The sequence below is a fragment of the Phocoena phocoena genome, chromosome 20, assembly GCF_963924675.1.
Source record: "Phocoena phocoena chromosome 20, mPhoPho1.1, whole genome shotgun sequence".
NCBI lineage: Eukaryota > Metazoa > Chordata > Mammalia > Artiodactyla > Phocoenidae > Phocoena > Phocoena phocoena.
In genome coordinates, this window is record NC_089238.1 from 31,756,880 (window position 1) to 31,775,908 (window position 19,029).

General features: G+C 52.5%; 1 protein-coding gene across 1 annotated transcript in view; it reads left to right on the forward strand.

Annotated features, from left to right (window-relative positions):
* NLRC5 (NLR family CARD domain containing 5) overlaps positions 1–19,029 on the forward strand; it is a 111,548-nt gene that overhangs the window by 76,007 nt on the left and 16,512 nt on the right. The window contains 15 exon segments of the mRNA XM_065898366.1: positions 214–282; positions 1,074–1,142; positions 1,867–1,950; positions 2,468–2,551; positions 3,786–3,875; positions 5,764–5,808; positions 6,750–6,839; positions 7,705–7,788; positions 10,059–10,142; positions 13,045–13,134; positions 13,322–13,384; positions 15,711–15,797; positions 17,592–17,675; positions 18,470–18,559; positions 18,956–19,021. Coding sequence (XP_065754438.1) covers positions 214–282; positions 1,074–1,142; positions 1,867–1,950; positions 2,468–2,551; positions 3,786–3,875; positions 5,764–5,808; positions 6,750–6,839; positions 7,705–7,788; positions 10,059–10,142; positions 13,045–13,134; positions 13,322–13,384; positions 15,711–15,797; positions 17,592–17,675; positions 18,470–18,559; positions 18,956–19,021 — 1,179 coding nt within the window.

Genomic DNA, 19,029 nt, shown 5'->3' on the forward strand with positions numbered 1-19,029 from the left:
TCTCAGTGCCTGTCCCGACCTGGCAGTGGCCTCACCGCACAGGGGTGGGTACCCTCAGGCGAGAGAAGACATCAGGGCAAAGTCGGAGGAAGTGCCACAGCTAGAGGCAGGGGGAAGGCACCTTAGAGGTCCCTGGAGACCAGGCTAGAAATAAGACGTAGCAGCAGCTGGACCCCCCCAGCAGCTGCCTCCTCCCTCCCCTCCTGTCTGCAGCCTGCTGCACAAAACTGTGGTCCTCAAGTTTGCCCCAGAGCCGGAGGAGCAGGAGGTGATCCAGAAAAGGTAGGGCCAGGACCGTCCCCTCCTTGACCGCCACCGCTGGACAGTGTAACTCAACAGCCGGGGGGGACCTTGACAAATTCACAAAGGCACAAGAAGCCAGCAGGCTTGGCTGGGGATGAAGCCCTAAGGGGAGGCTCAAAGGACAAACTGCCTCCCCATTTCCCAAGTGGTACCTGAAGAGAGCCCTGGGATGCCAGATGCAGACAGCAGACTGGGGCGGAGGTGGGGTAGCCAGAGAGCTACGCATGGGAGACGGAGTCCCTTCAGCCTAAACCCAGAGGATAGCCTGGCGTGTAGCTCTGATTCTGGTCAGAACTTCTGGCTCCCTTTGGCACAAGGACCCTTTAGAGGGTGTCTGCCTCCACCAGGGTGCCTTCCTGGATTGCCCCAGGCCAGCACCTGAGCAGAGACTCAGCTCTTTGCTCCTCAGTGTGCACCTACAATCTCTTCTGTAGGGTCTGAGCTTTAGATGGCTTGCTTGCAGCTGAGGCTGACATTTTTGAAGGCACTGCTGGTGATGAGATTAATGATCCTAAGAGCCAAGGTTAACTGAGCACTTACTATGCACCAAGCAGCAAAGTAAGACAATTCACCTATGTTCTCCCAGTACCAGGCTAAGTGATTTGTCCCAGGTCACACAGCCAGGAAGCCGAGAAGCCCAATTGGAACCAAGGTCTGACTGTCCCCAGGTCTCATATAGGGATTGAATGGTGGGAAGTGGGTCTAAGGCTGGAGTCTGAGGCAGTGGATGAGGTGTCTGCTCAGCATGGCCTTGGTGTGTGTCCCTCCAGGGCTGCGTTTCCTGGCAGCCTTACGTTCCAGATGCCTTCTGAACCGCTCCCGTGCGCCCCAAGGATCAGGTACCGTGATGGCCTGCAGGCCCCCGAGCATGGTTCCCGCCTCCCCACTTCCTGGGCACAGAGCCTGTCCCGGGTCCCCAGCGCCAGGTGCCCCCTGGAGGACACAACCTGCTGTCATGTCCTGGTTTTCCTGCCTCCCATCTCCCCTGCCCAGCCCACCCCAGAAGGGGCTCACACGGCAGACCCCCAGTCACCTTCCCTGCCCACGGTTCCCACCCCCCTTCGCTCCCCCGACCTCCAGTAGCTGAGGGGTTGTGGGAACTCTGGATGGAGAAAATGGGGAGCGCGCGGCCCCTTCGTTCCTGATCCTGGGGCCTAGGCCTGGGGACTCAGCTCAACCTCCACAGGGCTCCCATCACAACTCTTCCAGCCTCCTCTCTGATTCTGTCTATCTGAATGCCCCTCCCTGTCTGTCTATTCTCCTCTGGCACTCAGTTTCTCTCAGTCTCTTTCTGCGTCTGTCTCCTCCCCTCCCTCTCTTATCTCGGTGTCTCTCCATCTTGGTCTGCCTCTCTCTGTGTCTCTGACTCTCTCTGGCTCTTCTCTGCCCATGTGACATCTCACGTGTGCTGTGTGTCGGTCCCTCTTTGCCTGTCCGGGTGCCCGATGCATCCCAGTCCCCTTTCCACAAGCCTCTCTGCCTGTGTTATCTGGGGGTGGGGAGCCCAGCTCGCCTCTGTTGAGCTGGGCAGGCGCTGCAGGGGTGTGGTCCTACCCTCCCTAGGCTGACACACTGTGCCTTGCAAGCCCAGCACCTAGAGCACCTCTGCAAAGCACTGGGAGGAAGTTGCTGCCTCCGTCACCTCGAGTGAGTGGTTGCTGGAAGGCGGGGTGGTGGGGCCCATTAGTGGGTAGGTGTTAGTGTGTTGTGTTTTGTTCTGTGTTTTAAGATTTAGGGTCATCTATTCTTTCCCCGCTGCAATCAGGAACCCCTTAGAGAACCTGGTGAAAGTTGTGACTCTTCCCCCTAAAATACAGGTTCCCCCATATTTGACAGTCTCTGAAGCCCAAGCCTAACCCCTCAGGGGTCACAAACCTGAGGATGAGAACCCGAGGGGAGGGACTTCCCTGGAGGTCCAGTGGTTAAGACTCCATGCTTCCCATGCAGGGGGCGCGGGTTGAATCCCTGATTGGGGAACTAAGATCCCACATCCACATGCTGGGAGACCCCAGCTGATCCAGTGCCATGTGCTGAGATCCGGCCTGGCAGCCCAGGACCTTATCCCAGTTTCAGGAGAAGCTGAGTGACTGGGGTGGAGAGGCGAGCTCCTGCTGTCTCCACCCCTGCCCTCTGCTGACCCGTCCTCTCCGCGTGCCCCTCCCAGCTTATCAGGCAATGCTCTCGGGGACAAAGGTGTGGCCCTGCTGGCTCAGCTGCTTCCAGGGCTGGGCGCTCTGCAGTCCTTGAAGTGAGTAGCCCTCTGGGCAAAGCCTCTGAGGTTTGATCTCTGGATGAGAGCATGTGTGTGGGAAGGGGGGAAGGAGATGACGGGGTTGGGGGATAGTCTGTGTCCCATCTCACTCCCTCCTGAGGTTATCATAAAGGTTACATCAGACAATGCATGTCAGCCACCGGGGCCAGTCCCTGACACGTGGCCAGTGTCCAGGACAGGGTAGTTACTACTGTGTTTCTCAGTAAAATAGACACTGGTCTCTGTGACTCAGCGATCCAGCTGCTGAGTTAAGCCTTCCTTTCTCAAGCCTGTCTCCCTGTCTCTGCACAGGCTCTCTGGGAGGCCCAGGCAGGCAGGGCTGGGAAGTATTGCCTGATTAATATAACAGCTGGCAGCTGGCCCTGGGGCAGGGTGGGGTGGAGGGGAGGGGCCGTTTGACTGGAGGGCCCTGGCCAGGTAGGCAGGGAGGGTTTGGACTAGAGAAGATACCCAGGAAGGTTCCCCGGGGAGATTTGAGAGCCCTGAGCACCTGGCAGAGATGGGGGAGATGTGCACTACGGGAGGGAGGCCCTGGAAGGAGGCTGTGAACGCCCAGACTTTGCCTGCAGCCAGCCAGAGTTTCTAGGCCCTTAAAGCTCCCTGTGCTCCTAGCTCACATGCCCCCCCCCCTCCTCCCTGGCTCTTCTGGGCCCAAGGGAGAGGCTTCCTGGCCGCAGCAACCTGGTCACGGACCCCAGGTTCCCAGTGTCCCTGGACAAATTACATCACCTTCTCTGAGCCCCTGGTTTCCAGTCAGTTAACACATAAACTCTGGAGGCAGTGGCTATGGTTTTCGCTGTAACCAGTGCTGTGGCCTGTGGGCACTGCCTGCTCAGGCCGCCTTTCTTTGGGAAGCTGGGACCAGAGGAGGTTTCTTCTGTTCCTGTTCGGGGCCTGCAGGGGGCGGGGGGGTGGGGGGGAAGGCCTCGCTGCCATTGCAGGCAAATTTTATGCAAATTGGAGTTCCAATCTCAGCTCTGTCACCAACATGTCTCATAATCTTGGGCAAGACCTTGCTGCTCTCTGGACCTCAGTTTCCCCATCTGTGCAATGGGGAGTTGGCAGAGGTGCTCTGACCATCCGGGGTTCAGTGTGTTCCATCGTCTGGAACAGGGAGGGACAGCCCTCCCCTGCCCTGTGCTCTGACCACGAAGAGGGTGTTTTTGAGTCCTGAGTGACTTCTGTCAGCACCATCCCTCTGATTCTCCAGCCTCAGTGAGAACGATTTGTCCCTGGATGCTGTGTTCAGTTTGACCCAGTGCTTCTCTACTCTGCCGTGGCTTGTGCACTTGGACTTCAGGTGAGAGTATCCCTGGGACCCCACTCTGCCCCTCATCTCTCCCATTCACGATATAGCATCCTCAGGGCCCTGGTATGATACCAGGTCCAGTGAACATTCAATGAGTGTCTGTGAAATGAATGAGTGAAATATAGCTCCAGGGACACTCAAATTTCTCCAAATTCACTGCGGGGCACAATCCGTTGACTCTCCTGTAGTTACTCTCTGGATTGTCCTGGGAGACTTTTAAGGAAACTGGGAGCTCTCTGGTGGGAGCTTGAGTTCTCAGGGACCCACCTGAATTGTGGGGTCTCTGGAGCTGATAAGAGTGTAGAAGGGAAGGCAGCTAGCCAAGCGGCCCTGGCCAAGGCAAAGCAGATCATCCATGGTTTCAGGTGAAGTCCACCTATTCCTCCCCTCCCTGCTTCCAAGAACCGGTGTTACGGTAGCAGACAGACCACGTTCAAATACAGGCTCACCACTTACCTGCTGTGCCGCTTTGAGCACGTCACTGCATCTCTTGATACCTCAGTTTCCTGATCTGTGAAGCAGGGGTAAGAATACTTCCTTAAAACCATAAACAAGATGGAAAGACAACCCTCAGATCAGAATGGGAGAAAATATTTGCAAACGAAGCAACTGACAAAGGATTAATCTCCAAAATTTATATGCAGCTCAATATCAAAAAACCAAACAACCCCATCCAAAAATGGGTAGAAGACCTAAACAGACATTTCTCCAAAGAAGATATACAGATTGCCAACAAACACATGAAAGGATGCTCAACATCACTAATCATTAGAGAAATGCAGATCAAAACTGCAATGAGATATCATCTCACACCAGTCAGAATGGCCATCATCAAAAAATCTGCAAACAGTAAATGCTGGAGAGGGTGTGGAGAAGAGGGTACCCTCTTGCACTGTTGGTGGGAATGTAAATTGATACAGCCACTATGGAGAACAGTATGGAGGTTCCTTAAAAAACTACAAATAGAACTACCATACAACCCAGCAATCCCACTACTGGGCATATACCCTGAGAAAACCATAATTCAAAAAGAGTCATGTACCACAAGGTTCATTGCAGCTCTATTTACAATAGCCAGGACATGGAAGCAACCTAAGTGTCCATCAACAGGTGAATGGATAAAGAAGATGTGGCACATATATACAATGGAATATTACTCAGCCATAAAAAGAAACGAAATTCAGTTATTTGTAATGAGGTGTATGGACCTAGAGACTGTCATACAGAGTGAAGTAAGTCAGAAAGAGAAAAATACCATATGCTAACATATATATATATATATATATATATATATATATGGAATCTTAAAAAAAAAAAAAAGGTTCTGAAGTACCTAGGGGCAGAACAGGAATAAAGATGCAGATGTAGAGAATTGGACTTGAGGACACGGGGACCGGGAAGGGTAAGCTGGGACGAAGCGAGAGAGTGGCATGGACATATACACACTACCAAATGTAAAATAGATAGCTAGTGGGAAGCAGCCACATAGCACAGGGAGATCAGCTCGGTGCGTTGTGCCCACCTAGAGGGGTGGGGTAGGGAGAGTGGGAGGAAGGTTCAAGAGGGAGGGGATATGGGGATATATGTATACGTATAGCTGATTCACTTTGTTATACAGCAGAAACTAACACACCATTGTAAAGCAATTATACTCCAATAAAGATGTTTAAAAAAAAAACCACTTCCTTACCTCACAATTTTATTGTGAGAATCAAAGGAAATCATATCGGTGGTGTGCTTTGTATGTATATTTATTGTCCTATTTGCTGAGAAAACAGGCCACCATCCAGGTCTTGCTTGACCCAGCCTGTCTCTTGCTGCTGCCTGGGAAGGGGGCCCTTGGCCCTTTCTCAGGCTGCTGCCTCCTCTCTGCCTGCAGCTCTGAGAGCCAACGCGTCATCCTGAGGGGTGATGGAAGAGACAGGTAAGGAGGGAAAGCTCTGAGGTTGGGGGGCCTCCCCTCTCTCTCTCTGGTCCCCATTTCTTATAGGTGCCCCCAACCCCCAGACCCATGCTGACTGTTAGCCCAGGTCTGGCAGGCTGGAATTAATCACTTCTGTAACCCCTCCCCCATGTAAATTTGCAGTAATCAGCTGCTTTCAATCTTTTCTAAGAAGGAGTGCACGTGGGAGGGAGGGGCTGACGGGTGATGCTACAGCGGAGCAGGTGTTAGGAGAGCGGATGTGTGGGAGGGTAGAGGGGAGCCGCTGTGTTTCTGCCACTGAGGACCTTTGCAGCACTTTGCAGCGTCCTGACTTCGTATGAATCCCTGCCCTTTCACACTCTGAGTATCACATTAGAGAAGCCAAGAACCGTTGGTGTTCTGAAAAAGTTTCCACATCTTTGCGGTAAACTAGTTCTCCGCAGGTGTTCCCGGCTGCCCCCTAGTGGAGCCCGGCACCCTGGTCTCACCTGGGCAAAAGCACGGGGCTCCTAAAGCGGGGCCAGCTGGGCAGAGTGCATTTCCAGCTAATGTGTTAGAGAAAAGCACTGCTGTAGCAGGTGGGCTGCCTGAAGCCGGGGTGGTATTGCTTGCCGAGCTAGGGTCTCCATTTCTGGGAACTCTCTGGGTTCTTGAAGCCAAAAGAATTGAGGCACAGATAGGTGGATGATACCTACAGCAGTGGTCAGAAAGAGGAGGGCTCTGTCCTAGCTCCCCTCGACCTGCTCAGGTGCTGGCCACCTGGACAGGTATAAGCTGCTGGCATCCTCACTCTGGCTTCCCTTCCCCGGGCCTCAGTTGCCCCATCCGTACAAGGAGGGGCTTGACTGTCCGGAGGGCCCCTTCCAGCCCCGACAAATGAGTCTAGCCTTCCAATGTGGATGCTTTGAACTTTCCTTTCAAAATGATTTCCCCACTCCTAGGGATCTGTCGGCTGCTGGATCTTTGCCAGAGTTCCAAGCTGGAGCCCAGTTCTTGGGGTTCGGTCAGCGCCGCAGCTCCAGGAGCTTCTGGTACCGTCTTACCCACTTCTTGTTTAGGGGTAACCACAATGGGGTAAGGGGTGAGGGAGTGGAGAGCCTGGGGGTTGGGAGACAGGGGAAAGAGAGTTTGAGAGAAGGAGGAAGAAGTGTGAGGGCTGGTGACGGGGCTGCTGGCTCCGGCGTTCCCTGTAGAGAAGATTCTGCATTGTTTTCTCTGAAGACTTCCCAGCTTTGCCATGAGGGGCTGTGAGACCCTGGCTGGGCCCCTCCCCTCTCTGGGGCTTGATTTCCTCACCTAAGAAGAGAGACAGGGTTCTCTGGGGACGGGGTGGGCAGGATCCCAGGCAGGTGGGACAGATCGTGCAGAAGCCCAGGGGAGTGAAGCCTTGGCTCTGGGGAAGCATTTCTGTGTGGCTAGAGCTTATACAGGGAGAGTGGAGGTGAGTGAAGACATGGGAAAGGCGTTTTGCTTTTAGCCTAAGGATAATGGGGAGCCACAGAGGGTTTTCAGCACAGGAGAGGCTGGCCAGATTTGTATTTGTTAAAGCTAAGACGCTGGCAGGGTGGAGGATTGCAGGGAGGCAAGAGGGGGAACCCAGGGGATGTTCAAGTGGCCCAGGTGAGTGACAACGATAGCCTGGATGTAGGCAGGGGCAGTGGGGAGGACTTGGGACTGGACGAGGGCAGCTGGGCGCTCAGGGTCCTTGACTGTTTCTGTCGGAGTGGGGGGACTGGGGGCTGTAAGGGGTGGAGAGTGTGCCCTGTTGGCACTGCAGGGGCTGGCGGCCTGCAGGTTGGGGAGGAGAGTTGTTGGGAGAAGCGGAGAGCCCTTGGGGTTGGATAGGGACCCTGAGCCCTCCCTGACCCCCTCGCCCTGCCTGCTGCCCCTTTTCAGCCTCAGGGAATGTCAGCTGGAACCCTTGAGCCTCTCCCGCCTCTGTGAGACTCTGGAGAAGTGCCCGGGGCCTCTGGAAGTCAAGTAAGTACGGAGGACACAACCACAGGGGCACAACGTGGGCACCTGCCCAGTGACCTGGGGTGGGGTGTCCTGGTTAGAGACCAGATGAGTCCCTCCTGGTCCCTTCCTGCCAGACCTCGTAGCCCTACACCATGGGAGTTCCCTAACCCATTGGTGGAAGGCTCCTTGCCTCCCAATGGCCCCAGCTTCAGACACCTCATCCCTCCCACTGAGAGAGGCCGTGCCCGGCCCAGGGCTTCATCTCCCCATCGGCTCAACTCAGGGCACCTGGGAGCCCCAGTCTGCCCCCCCTCCACCCCTGGAGCCCCACCCTGGCACTCAGCTGGGCCTGCCTCTGTGGCTGGAGCCTGTCATTCTGAAGGCTCCTCCTCAGGGCATCCCCCAGCCTGGGTTACCAGCTCACCCCAGAACGCCTGGGTCTGTGACCAGAGACTGGGCTTAGAATCAGGAGTCCTGGCTCAGCCACCAACAAGCTGGGTAACTTTGGACAAATGGCTTTAACCCCTCAGGCCTCAGCTTTGTCATCTGCAAAGTGGTCGGTCAGGCTTTCCTTCCCTCATCCTCGTTGTAATTTTATTACAATAATTACCTTAAAATAAAGAAACCCAAGACAAACCTCCCTCATCTAAATAACCCCGTCCCTCATCAACTCAGTGTTGTCATTTGTCCTGGTGACCTTCTCCATTTGCATATACAAGTTTTTTCCTGTTTGAAATCACAGGCCAGCTGCGTTCTGCAGTTTCACTTTCCATCGCCCCATATGTGTTTTTCCATTTTGCTACAGTTTTGTTTTTTTTTTCTTGTTTTCTGGCTCCCGCCTCAAATGCCCTCTGGTCCTTGCAACAAGCTCATTATCCATGTTGACAACTGGGGTGTGTCCTTCCATACGTCTCTCCATGTTCAAACACTTATGGATATGGAGGAAGGTGGTTTTGATGTTAACAGATACAGGATCTTAACAAGATTTGCAGTGAACTTTTGTCTCGTAATAGAACATTGTGGCTTTCCTAGAATATCAGGATGTGTGGAACCAATGAATTTTCAAATAAACCATTTATTTTAGAATAGTTTAAGGCTTGCTTTCAGAAAAGTTGCAAAACTAGTGCAGAGAGTTCCCCCCACACTTGCCCCTGGTTTTTAATACCACTCATCACCATGGTACACAATGTGTACATTTTGGCATTCCAAATGCCAAAATAAAGGTAAAGGTTCTGTTGCTTAAAAAAAAAACCGTGTGTAAACCCCACATTGATCCCAAGCAGAGGCCGTAGCACTGTGTGTATTTGGGGTCCAGTGGAAAGCCACTGGTGTTTGTGGTCAGACCACCCCTCAGTGAACGCCTCTGCTCTGTCTGTGCTCAGAGCCCCAGGCCCAATCCCGGGACAGAGCGGGTAGTACTGAGCCTACAGCCTGGGCCCTGGCAGAGGCTCCTCGCTTCCAGTTCCAGAACCATAGGTGGCCCCTTTTACTGTTCCCCGCGAGGTGAAGCTGGGTCCCCCTTCAGCCAGACAGTAATGCGATGGAGATGGGCCAGGCTCCTGGCAGCCCCAGTGAGGGGAAAGGGCAGCCTGCAGGGGACAAAGAAACAGGGACAGAGAGAAGGGGCAGCAAAAGGGGAGAAAGGCAGAAGGAAAATACAGTCCAAACGCCTCTGGGGGTCAGGAAGTGGCTCTAGACTCGCAGGGAGGGCTGTATGTAAACCCCAAGGTGCTTAGAGACTCTGGTTGACCCAGTCCTCCAGCCAGAGAAGAGACCAAAGGATGGATATCAGGAGTTTCTCCTAAGTGGACTGGCTTCTGATGAATTATCTAGACAAGTGATCAGCTGGTTGGTCTGGTTTTGATGGGCAGTCAGGGACCCGAGCTACCCTGCATCTCTCCTTTGCTGGCCACCATTATGTTCACTACTTTGGGTTAAGGCGGCATTGTCTTCTTAACAGGTGTGTCCTCCAGGGTACCAGTCTTCATGACCCTCAAAATGATAATCCTACCAGTCCATGCCTTTTGGGGGAAAAATGTCTACTATAGCCCTTTAGAAATTCACAATGCACAAGGGCAGATTAAAGGCTCTGAGAAGTCCTGCAGCAAAGAAAACTAATGGGGCTTAACCCAGCATTTTCCAAGCATATATATGACCTTCCTTTTCCTCCAGCCTCAATGATAACTCAAGGACCCCAGTGTTCAGAGGGGGTGTTTTGGGCAATCCTGGCTTAGGACCCATCTAGCTTTTCCCAAGATTTCCCCACCTCATTCAGATGCTTTGTTTCACAGATTGTCCTGCAAGGTCCTGAGTGACCAGAGCCTGGAGACCCTGCTGCACCACCTACCCCGGCTCCCTGAGCTAAGCCTGCTGCAGTAAGACTGGTTTCCCTATTTCACTGTGCAGGGCTGAGGCTCTTGCATTGCAAAGCCATCCCCTTCTGCACCCTCCCCACTTCTCTTGGGCTGTTTCATCATTTTACCTGGCACAACTGGGAGCTCAAGTCTGCTTCCAGCTCTTCCCTAATACCTTGTCAACCTCAGGGGGGAGTTATTTGACCCCTCTAGGCCTCAGTTTCCTTATCTGACAAATGGGACTAATATTCTTCAACCCTTCCCCCAGGGTTGGGATTCAAACAAGACAGTTGCTCTAAAAGCACCTTGAAGAATGGAAGGCCTGTGACAAATGGGCCATCGTTCTTCTCTCCACCCACAGAAAGGTCACCTACTCCTATAAAGAGACTATAGTTATAGGTCATGTATATATCACACACCAGTTGGGTTTTTTTGGTAATTTATATATATATATTTATTTATTTATTTATTTATGGCTGCATTGGGTCTTCACTGCTGAGCACGGGCTTTCTCTAGTTGTGGCAAGCGGGGACTGCTCTTCATTGGGGTGCACGGGCTTCTCATTGCCGTGGCTTCTCTCGTTGCGGAGCACGGGCTCTAGGCACATGGGCTTCAGTAGTCGTGGCACGCGGGCTCTAGAGCACAGGCTCAGTAGTCGTGGCTCGCAGGCTCTAGAGCACAGGCTCAGTAGTTGTGGCGCACGGGATTAGTTGCTCCACAGCATGTGGGACCTTCCCAGACCAGGGCTCGAACCCGTGTCGCCTGCATTGGCAGGCAGATTCTTAGCCACTGCGCCACCAGGGAAGTCCCCACACACCAGTTTTTAAAGGTCACCATCTAATTCTGTAAAAGGGGAATTTAAGCAGCATCCCCAAAGTATTTAAAACTCTATTTTCTAATTTCAGCTCAGACTGGTTAGAATTTAAAAAAGGATTTACTTTAAATATTTTTCCAACAGGGGGCAAGAGCAGCTACAGCTGATATGGAAAAATACAACAGAAAATTAAATCATACCATTAAAAACAGCAATATAAGTACTCCTGCTAAGGATCTCTGGGACACCTGAGACAGCTGACATCACATCCAGGATCTCACTTATCCCTGAGTCCTTTTGGGAGGGGAGGGAGGAGATGTGTGACTTCCCAGAGGTGGGCAAGTGTGGCAGAACCCATGTCAAACTACAGAATCCACTATGGTCCCACCCTGACAGGAAAGGACGGATCAGGAAGGGTTCCTTTGGACACAGAAGTTGTGGGCTAACATGAATAGATAGGGAACCTCAGACCAGAGAGGGACTTCTCTATGCCCAAGTCACACAGCATCAGCCCCCAACTCCTCATCTGTCTTTGGAATGAGGTAGCCGGCCTGATGGTCACCAGTGCTTAAGCTTTGTATTGGGTTGGTCAAAAAATTCATTCGAGTTTTTCTATAGTATCTTACTGAAAAACCCAAACAAACTTTTTGGCCAACCCAGTATTATTCAGTCCATACTGTTTGTGCACTGCTGTGGACCAGGCACTGCTTGGGGTGCTGGAGACACAGCTGAGAGAGGAAAAAAAAAAGACGAGGTCCTTATCTTCTTGGAGCTTACCGTGTAGTAGAGGGAGCTGGTCAACAAGCAAAGTGAAAGCAAATAAGATGAATTCAGAGTGTGATAAAGTATTTTTCTAGAGAATGTGGTAAGGAGTGATTGTGGAGGTGATTTAGACAATGGCAGGGGTGGTCAGGGAACGCCTCTGAGGAGGGACACTAGGGTGCTACCTGAAGGAAGAGAGGGAGCCAGCCTTTTGAAAAGCAGGGAACAGCATTCCAAGGAGATGGAACAGCATGCATGAGGCCCTGAAGCAGGATTGAACTCAGTGGGCTCGAGGAACAGTCAGAAAGGCCAGTGTGGCCAGAGCACAGTGGCCGGCAGAGTTGTAGGAGAGAAGGTAGAGAAATGAACCTGGGCCGGGTCACACAGGGCCTGGTAGCTGTGGCGAGGAGTTTGGGATTTTGCCCAAGGCAGAGGAACGATTTGTCTTTTCAAAACCTTAGTCTGGCTGCTGGGTAGAGAAGGAACTGGGACAAGCGTGGAGGCAAGAGCAGGGAGGGGGTTGTACAGCCAGGGTAAGAGATGATGGGGGCTGGGAATTGGTGGGGAGAGAGGGAAGTAGGTAGATTCAGGGTGGATCTTGGGGGTGTAGACAAGCTGATGGAGGGTTTATGGAGCGAGGGAAATGGAGACCCCAAGGATGCCTCCAAGGGCAAGATGGAAGAATCTCACTTTCTCTAAGGCAAGTGGTTCACAGCTGGAAGGGTGATTTTGCCCTTCAGGAGACATTTGGCAATGGAGACATTTTTGTTGTCATGATGGCAGAGGGGGTGGGAGGTCATGCTACTGCTGGCATCTAGTGAGTAGAGGTCTGGGATGCTGGTAAACTTCCTACAGGACAGCCCCCAAATCCAAAGAATTATCTCTGTAATGCTGAGCTTGAGAAACTCTTAAGGACCTAAAGCTTCCCGCTCCTTGACAGCAAGGACTCACCTACGAGTGCTTAGGATAAAAACAATATAATAATAACAATAAGCATGGGTATCGTGCTGGCAGTGCCCAGGCTTGATATGATCCAGTCCTCATGACACCCTAGAGGAAGGTGTATAAGTAGTTCTGTTTTCCAGATAAGGAAACTGAGGTTCAGAGAGGTTAAGCTACTTATCCAAGGACACACAGCCAGTAAGCAGAACTAGGACTCAAACCTCAGTCCACTTGACCTCAAGCTCCTATTTCTCGTTCTTGAGTTCCTGTCTCCTTCCTTAATGCCTGGCTGACCCACCAGCCCCCCATCCTTTTCATTCACCTCCAGCCTGTCCAGGTTTCTTGCCCACTGATCTTGCTTGGTTCCAACTTGCTCACATAGGGCCCCGCCCCTTTCCTACTCAGGCTGACCCAGATGGAACTGTCCCCAAGGAGCCCCCTCCTGCTGGCTGACATCTTCAGCCTGTGCCCGCGGGTTCAGAAGGTGGATCTCAGGTGAGCATTGCCCTGGGACAACCGGAACCTAGGAGGGTGGTGCCTGGAGCCTGTTGGATGTGAGGGGCTAGGATGGAGATAGTGGGACCCAAATCAGAGACTCAGCTGCTGGAGGAGGGGGGCCTGCCCCTGGGGGCATGCTGAAGCTGTGGTCAAGGGTGGCTGACCCAGGTGCTGTCTGCTCCAGGTCCCTGCATCACGCGACCCTGCACTTCAGGTCTAGCGAGGAGCAGGAAGGTGGGTGCTGTGGGTAAGTCCCCCGGAACCGTGCCCGAGCAGCCTGTGGGGATTGAGGACGAGCAGACTTGCCTCCTGGATGTCCAGAGCAGAGGACAGACTGAGAGGGCTGGGCTCCGTCACAGGCAAACAAGGAGTCCACAGCAGACAGGATTAGAGCTCAGGGGCCTGGTCTGAGGAAAAGCTTTAAATACCAACCACGCAAGGGCCTGGCACCTTGGGCAAGTTCCTTAACCTCTCCAATCCTCAGCTCCCGCAGCTGGAGAAGGGAGACGCTATATTGCAAGCCGTTGGCAAAGAGGAATTGAGGCAATGTGTAAAGCACGAGAGGCACTCACAGTTATGAGTGTCCCCCTGCGCCACACCGCTGACTCTTGGACCAGTGCTCTGTGGTTGCCTTGGTGACAGGGGAGCCAGCATTGCACAGGATAACGGGGCCAGGGAATAACCTCTAAGTACAGAGATGATGTTTCTGGTAGCTATTTGATGCCACTGGCTCACCGAGTGACCTTGGACCAGACCCTTCTCTCTGCGTCTCAGCCTCCTCAGCTGCGAAATAACAATAAATAAAGAGCTGACGTTCGCTGAGCATCTGCAGGGCACCATTCTAAGAGCCTCATGCAGATGACGTCCTATAAGCCTCACAGCTGTGGTCATGCAGCAGGAAGGGGTACAGCTGGGACTTGAATCCAGGGAGTCTTATAGCGCTCCTGGCCCAGGGGCAGGCAAACTTCTTCTGTAAAGGGTTAGATTGTAAATATTTGGGGGTTTCCAGGCCATAGGGTCTCTATCACAGCTATTCAACCCTGCCGTTTTAGCTTGAAAGCAACACAAACAATATGTAAACGAAGGCGTGTGTCTGTGTGCCAGTAAAACTGGAGTTATGGACGCTGAGGCATGAATTTCATGTAATGTTTGTGTGTCATGAAATGTTACTCTCCTTTTGATTTTTTTCTCAACTGTTTGAAAATGGAAAGACTATTCTTAGTGTGCAGGTCTTATAAAGCAGGCGGTCTTGGGCTGTGGACTTGCCAATTCCTGTCTTAACCCAACACTATCGTGACTTCTAGAATACCTTCATAGTTTCCAAGTCTGTGATTTCCAAAATGCAGGGCAAAGGCCAGGGTGGGAGGATTTTTAGGAGGTTGGGCCGATAGAGTACTTCAGCTTCATTGAATTCCTCCCTTTTCAATTCTCTGATTAAGGCCAAGAGGAAGCCTCAGTTAGGTGTTAGTGTGTCTACAGCACCTCTTAACATTTGCTAAGCTCCCTTTTAAATAAGGAGAGAGCTCTCAGCAGGTGCCAGTGTCTGGCTTGAATTTAATGATGATATTTTGCTCCTGTTTCCTGTATCCTTATGCTTATGGTCTATTTGGGGCAGGCAATCCCAGTTTTCCATTGGAGTGAGTGATACAGGGTTTCCTTTTCCAATAAATGCATTAAATAAAAAGAATGAGCTGATTTAAAAAATATGAAGTAGGGCTTCCCTGGTGGCGCAGTGGTTGGGAGTCCGCCTGCCGATGCAGGGGACATGGGTTCGTGCCCCGGTCCGGGAAGATCCCACGTGCTGCGGAGCGGCTGGGCCCACAAGCCATGGCGGCTGAGCCTGCGCGTCCGGAGCCTGTGCTCTGCAGCGGGAGAGGCCACAGCAGTGAGAGGCCCGCGTACCGCAAAAAAAAAAAATTTTTGTAATAAAAATATGAAGTAAACAGTAGGGTAATAGGGAATTTAGGACTATGGAAAAAATCATGAAGGAGAGTAACAATGATAAAAATTTTAGATACTGGTTTTAGGTACTTTCTCATTTTAAGATTTTTTTTTTTTAAGTTGCTGGCTGGCCGTAAGCTGTTCATTTACCTTATTGTGTAGTCTCGGTGTAGGCCTCTTAAAGACACTTACTATTACTTTTGATTCCAGCATCAATAACCCTCTGCAGGAGCAGACGTCACCCTTAGTCTCCTCCACTCCACCCTCATGTCTGTCCATTAAAGTGACCGCCAAGAGCTGTAGTTCACCTTGAATCAGAATCAGTCTGGAGAGCCTTGTTCCTAGAGCTTTTAATTCAGCGCATTTGGGTTGCGTTCCCAGAACATGCCTCTCACCAAGTTCCCAAGGGATGCTGGTGGGGGTGGTCGGGGACCACACTTTGAGAACCACCTCCCCAGAGGGAGAATGTTGGTGGGATCTGCTGTGGAGGGAGGTGGGAGTGGTGGATGCTGGATGTTTCCAGAGAATCCAAGCTTGGGTGAGGCCCCGCTGAAACTCAGAGGCCACACCCAGGACTAGCCAGGGCAGAGGGTCTGAGTGGCCCCATTCCCAGTTTGCACCCCTTCCTGCAGCAGGTTCACAGGCTGCGGCCTCAGCCAGGAGCATGTGGAGCCACTCTGCTGGTTGCTGAGCAAGTGTGAAGACCTCAGCCAGCTGGAGTAAGTCGGGCAGGAGTGGGGAGAGGAGCCCGGGAGCGTGTGCCTGGGTGGCAGCGACGGGGTGTGTGTGCATGCGTGTGTGTGTGCACTCAGCACCTCTCAGGACCAGCTGACAGGGCATGGGATGCCTGGGACTCAGTCACGTCCACGTGGTTTCTCTGTCCCCATTTTATCCCTACCATTCCCCACTGCCACCATGGTGGAGCTAATTCAGGGTATGCCCTTGATCTAATCTGGGGAGTCCTTCACAAAGGGCCACAGAAGCCCCTTGGCCTCATGTTGATCAGGGCACTGGAGCTCTGCTGGCTGGTGGGGCCTGAAAGAAGGGATCCGTTGGTTGGCCTGGCAGGTGGTTAAGAGCAACAAATACCTCAGCCCGCAGAGGGCCCTGGAGGGTGGGGATTTGTGGGCTGTCGTATGGATGAGAAGTGGTATCCGTGTGGCCTGTCTTGGGTGCCCAAATAGTGCAGCCCGCATGGGTAGGTGAAACAAAGCTAATACCTATTGAGTGGTTTCTCCACTGTCCTAAGTGCTTTACATATTCTTTTTATCCTTCCAACAACCCGAAGTACTATTATCCCCATGTTATAGATGAGAGAACTGAGGTACAGAGAGTTTAAGAACCTGCCCTAAGTCACACAAATAGTACGATGCAGTCTTTGCTCAAAACTGTTAGGAGTCCAGCTTAGGACAGGCAGGATGTAAAGAGAGCTGTCTACCCGAAAAAACACAATTTAAGTTCCTTTGTGATGTGGCCAAGGAGAGAAATGCGGCTGATGAAAATCATGTATTTTAAAGAAAGATGAATAAGCAAGATGTCTTTAAGTTTTCCTGTTTTTTCATTATAGAGGGAACTTTTGCTTATTTTAAAGATTACTTTATTAAGTGTCTTCCTGAGACAAGCTAGTTTTTCAGTTTTAAAATTTCTCAGGAAAAGACAAAATAAACAAGGCTTAAAAGTGTCATAATCAGGGGCTTCCTTGGTGGCGCACTGGTTGAGAGTTCGCCTGCTGATGCAGGGGACACGGGTTTGTGCCCCGGTCCGGGAGGATCCCACATGCCGCGGAGCGCCCGGGCCCGTGAGCCATGGCCGCTGAGCCTGCGCGTCCGGAGCCTGTGCTCCGCAACGGGAGAGGCCACAAGAGTGAGAGGCCCGTGTACCGCAAAAAAAAAAAAAAAAAAAAGTGTCATAATCAGGGGCAAAATGAGTTCAAAGATGCAGGACAAAAATCAGATATTCCCGGGCATGCTGATTATATTGTTTCTGAAACTGTAGCTAAAACCATAGAATGCTACAATGAAGGGAAATAAGAAAGTCTTCCAGTGCAATTTCAGATATTGCATTCTCAAATTAAAAGAAGAAATCTGATGGATAAATTCATCCTCCAAATATCTTTCTTTTTCCTGAATTTACTCTTGTTCAAAAATTATGGCTCCCAACGGATGCAGGCCAAGTGCATGGTAAAAGCGAATTGGTTTTTCTCTAACCCCTGAAAGCCTGCTGGAGGCACATGAGTCCTGGGAGTGGTCACCAGATACTGAACGGGAAGATGAGGCCTGGTTAACTGTGGTGCTGGTGAGGGGGATGGTGGTGATAATTCTAGTGGTGATGGAGGTGGTGATGCCTAGTAGCAGTGATGGGATGGTGCTGGTGGTGGTGACGGTGCTGTTGGAACAGAAGTAGTGCAGAGTGGTGGAGGGGATAATGGCAGTGCTGAGTGGGTAGAGTAGCAGTGATGGTAACTGAAAAGAAGGCACGTCTGAGCACCAACAACCTCCTCGTACCTCTTGCAGCCTTTCAGCAAACCTGCTGGGTGATGCCGGGCTCAGGTGCCTCCTGGAATGTCTCCCTCAGGTGCCCATCTCCGGTTCACTTGAGTAAGTGTCGAGCAGCTTCAAAGACAGCAAGGAGGAAGACTCCCCAGGGCCAAGAACATTAGTGGGCTTCTTTTGAGGCATCCCTAGAGAACTGCAGAGGACAAGGGCTGGGGAGGGGAAAGGGCTGATTCTTACCTTGACCCCTGCCTACCTTGGGTCCTTTCTTCCTTCCCTCATTGCCCACTATGGGCAGAGCTCCCACCAGACACCCAGGAGAGGCTGTGACTAAAGCTTGGTGATCCAAGTTGACTCTGGGTAGGGAGCAACAGTTCATCTCTAACCAGCTGCTGGGTCTCAGTTGTCCTGGCTCTTGGTCCACCCCATCCCTGAAGCTCCTCTGACCAAATCTATGGGACACAGATTTGGGGATGTCGCCACAGCAGGGAGGGTCCCTAGGAAGTCATCCTCACTCACTCAGTCTCCCCAGTGACCTGGGAGACTGGCGGCCAGAGCCAGGATACAACCCGTTGCTAGGCAGCTGGGCTTTGTGCTCTGGGCATCCCTGACCCCTGTGGGGCTGGAGTTGCCAGCCTGGCCTCATCATCACGCAGTCTCAGACCACAGGGGCAGCTTTCAAAGACTCACAGTCTGGTGCCTGACCTGCCCCGTGTGGGGATAGCGCCCCTCTGGCCTCTCTCTGGGCCTCAGTGTCTCCACCTGGAGAACGGACACTCGGACACTGAGGACGCTCCTCTGGGAGATGACAGCTGGAAGGGAAGAGACGAGGGGGGCTGGGCAGGGCTCCACTGAGGTGCTTCCCCCAGCCCCCATCCTGAACCTCTTTTCTCTTCTAGTCTAAGCCACAACGGTGTCTCTCAGGAAAGCGTCCTGTACCTGGTGGAGACTCTCCCCTCCTGCCCACGCATCCGGGAGGCCTCAGTGAAGTAAGGCGACGTTGGTGCCACGTTGGTGGGGAAGAAAGCCTTGCACACTCAGTGGCCCTCCATCTGTGTGACTTGGGCAACCTCCGCCCTCTCTGAGTCTCAGGGTTCACCGAACGTGGGATCATAGTTTCCATCCTCTGAGGCCCGTGTGCCACAGGGCCTAGGGAGGCCACGGGTTAGGGAACACCAGGTTTGGGGTCCTTGAAGAAGGAGGTGGGAGTCTCCTCGGGTCGGCACGGGTCTCTCCTCTGGTCGTCAAGGGTCTCTCCCGTGGCTTCCACCCGCCCTTGCCCCTGAAGACCCAGCCCCCTTCCCTTCGGCACCCCCCTGGTGCCTGGGTCCCAAGGATGCCGGCAAAGCTGGGCCCTCGGCTTCCATACACCCCTCTCTCTGCAGCCTGGGCTCCAAGCAGAGCTTCTGGGTTCACTTCTCCCGACAGGAGGAGGCTAGGAAGACACTGAGGTAATTTC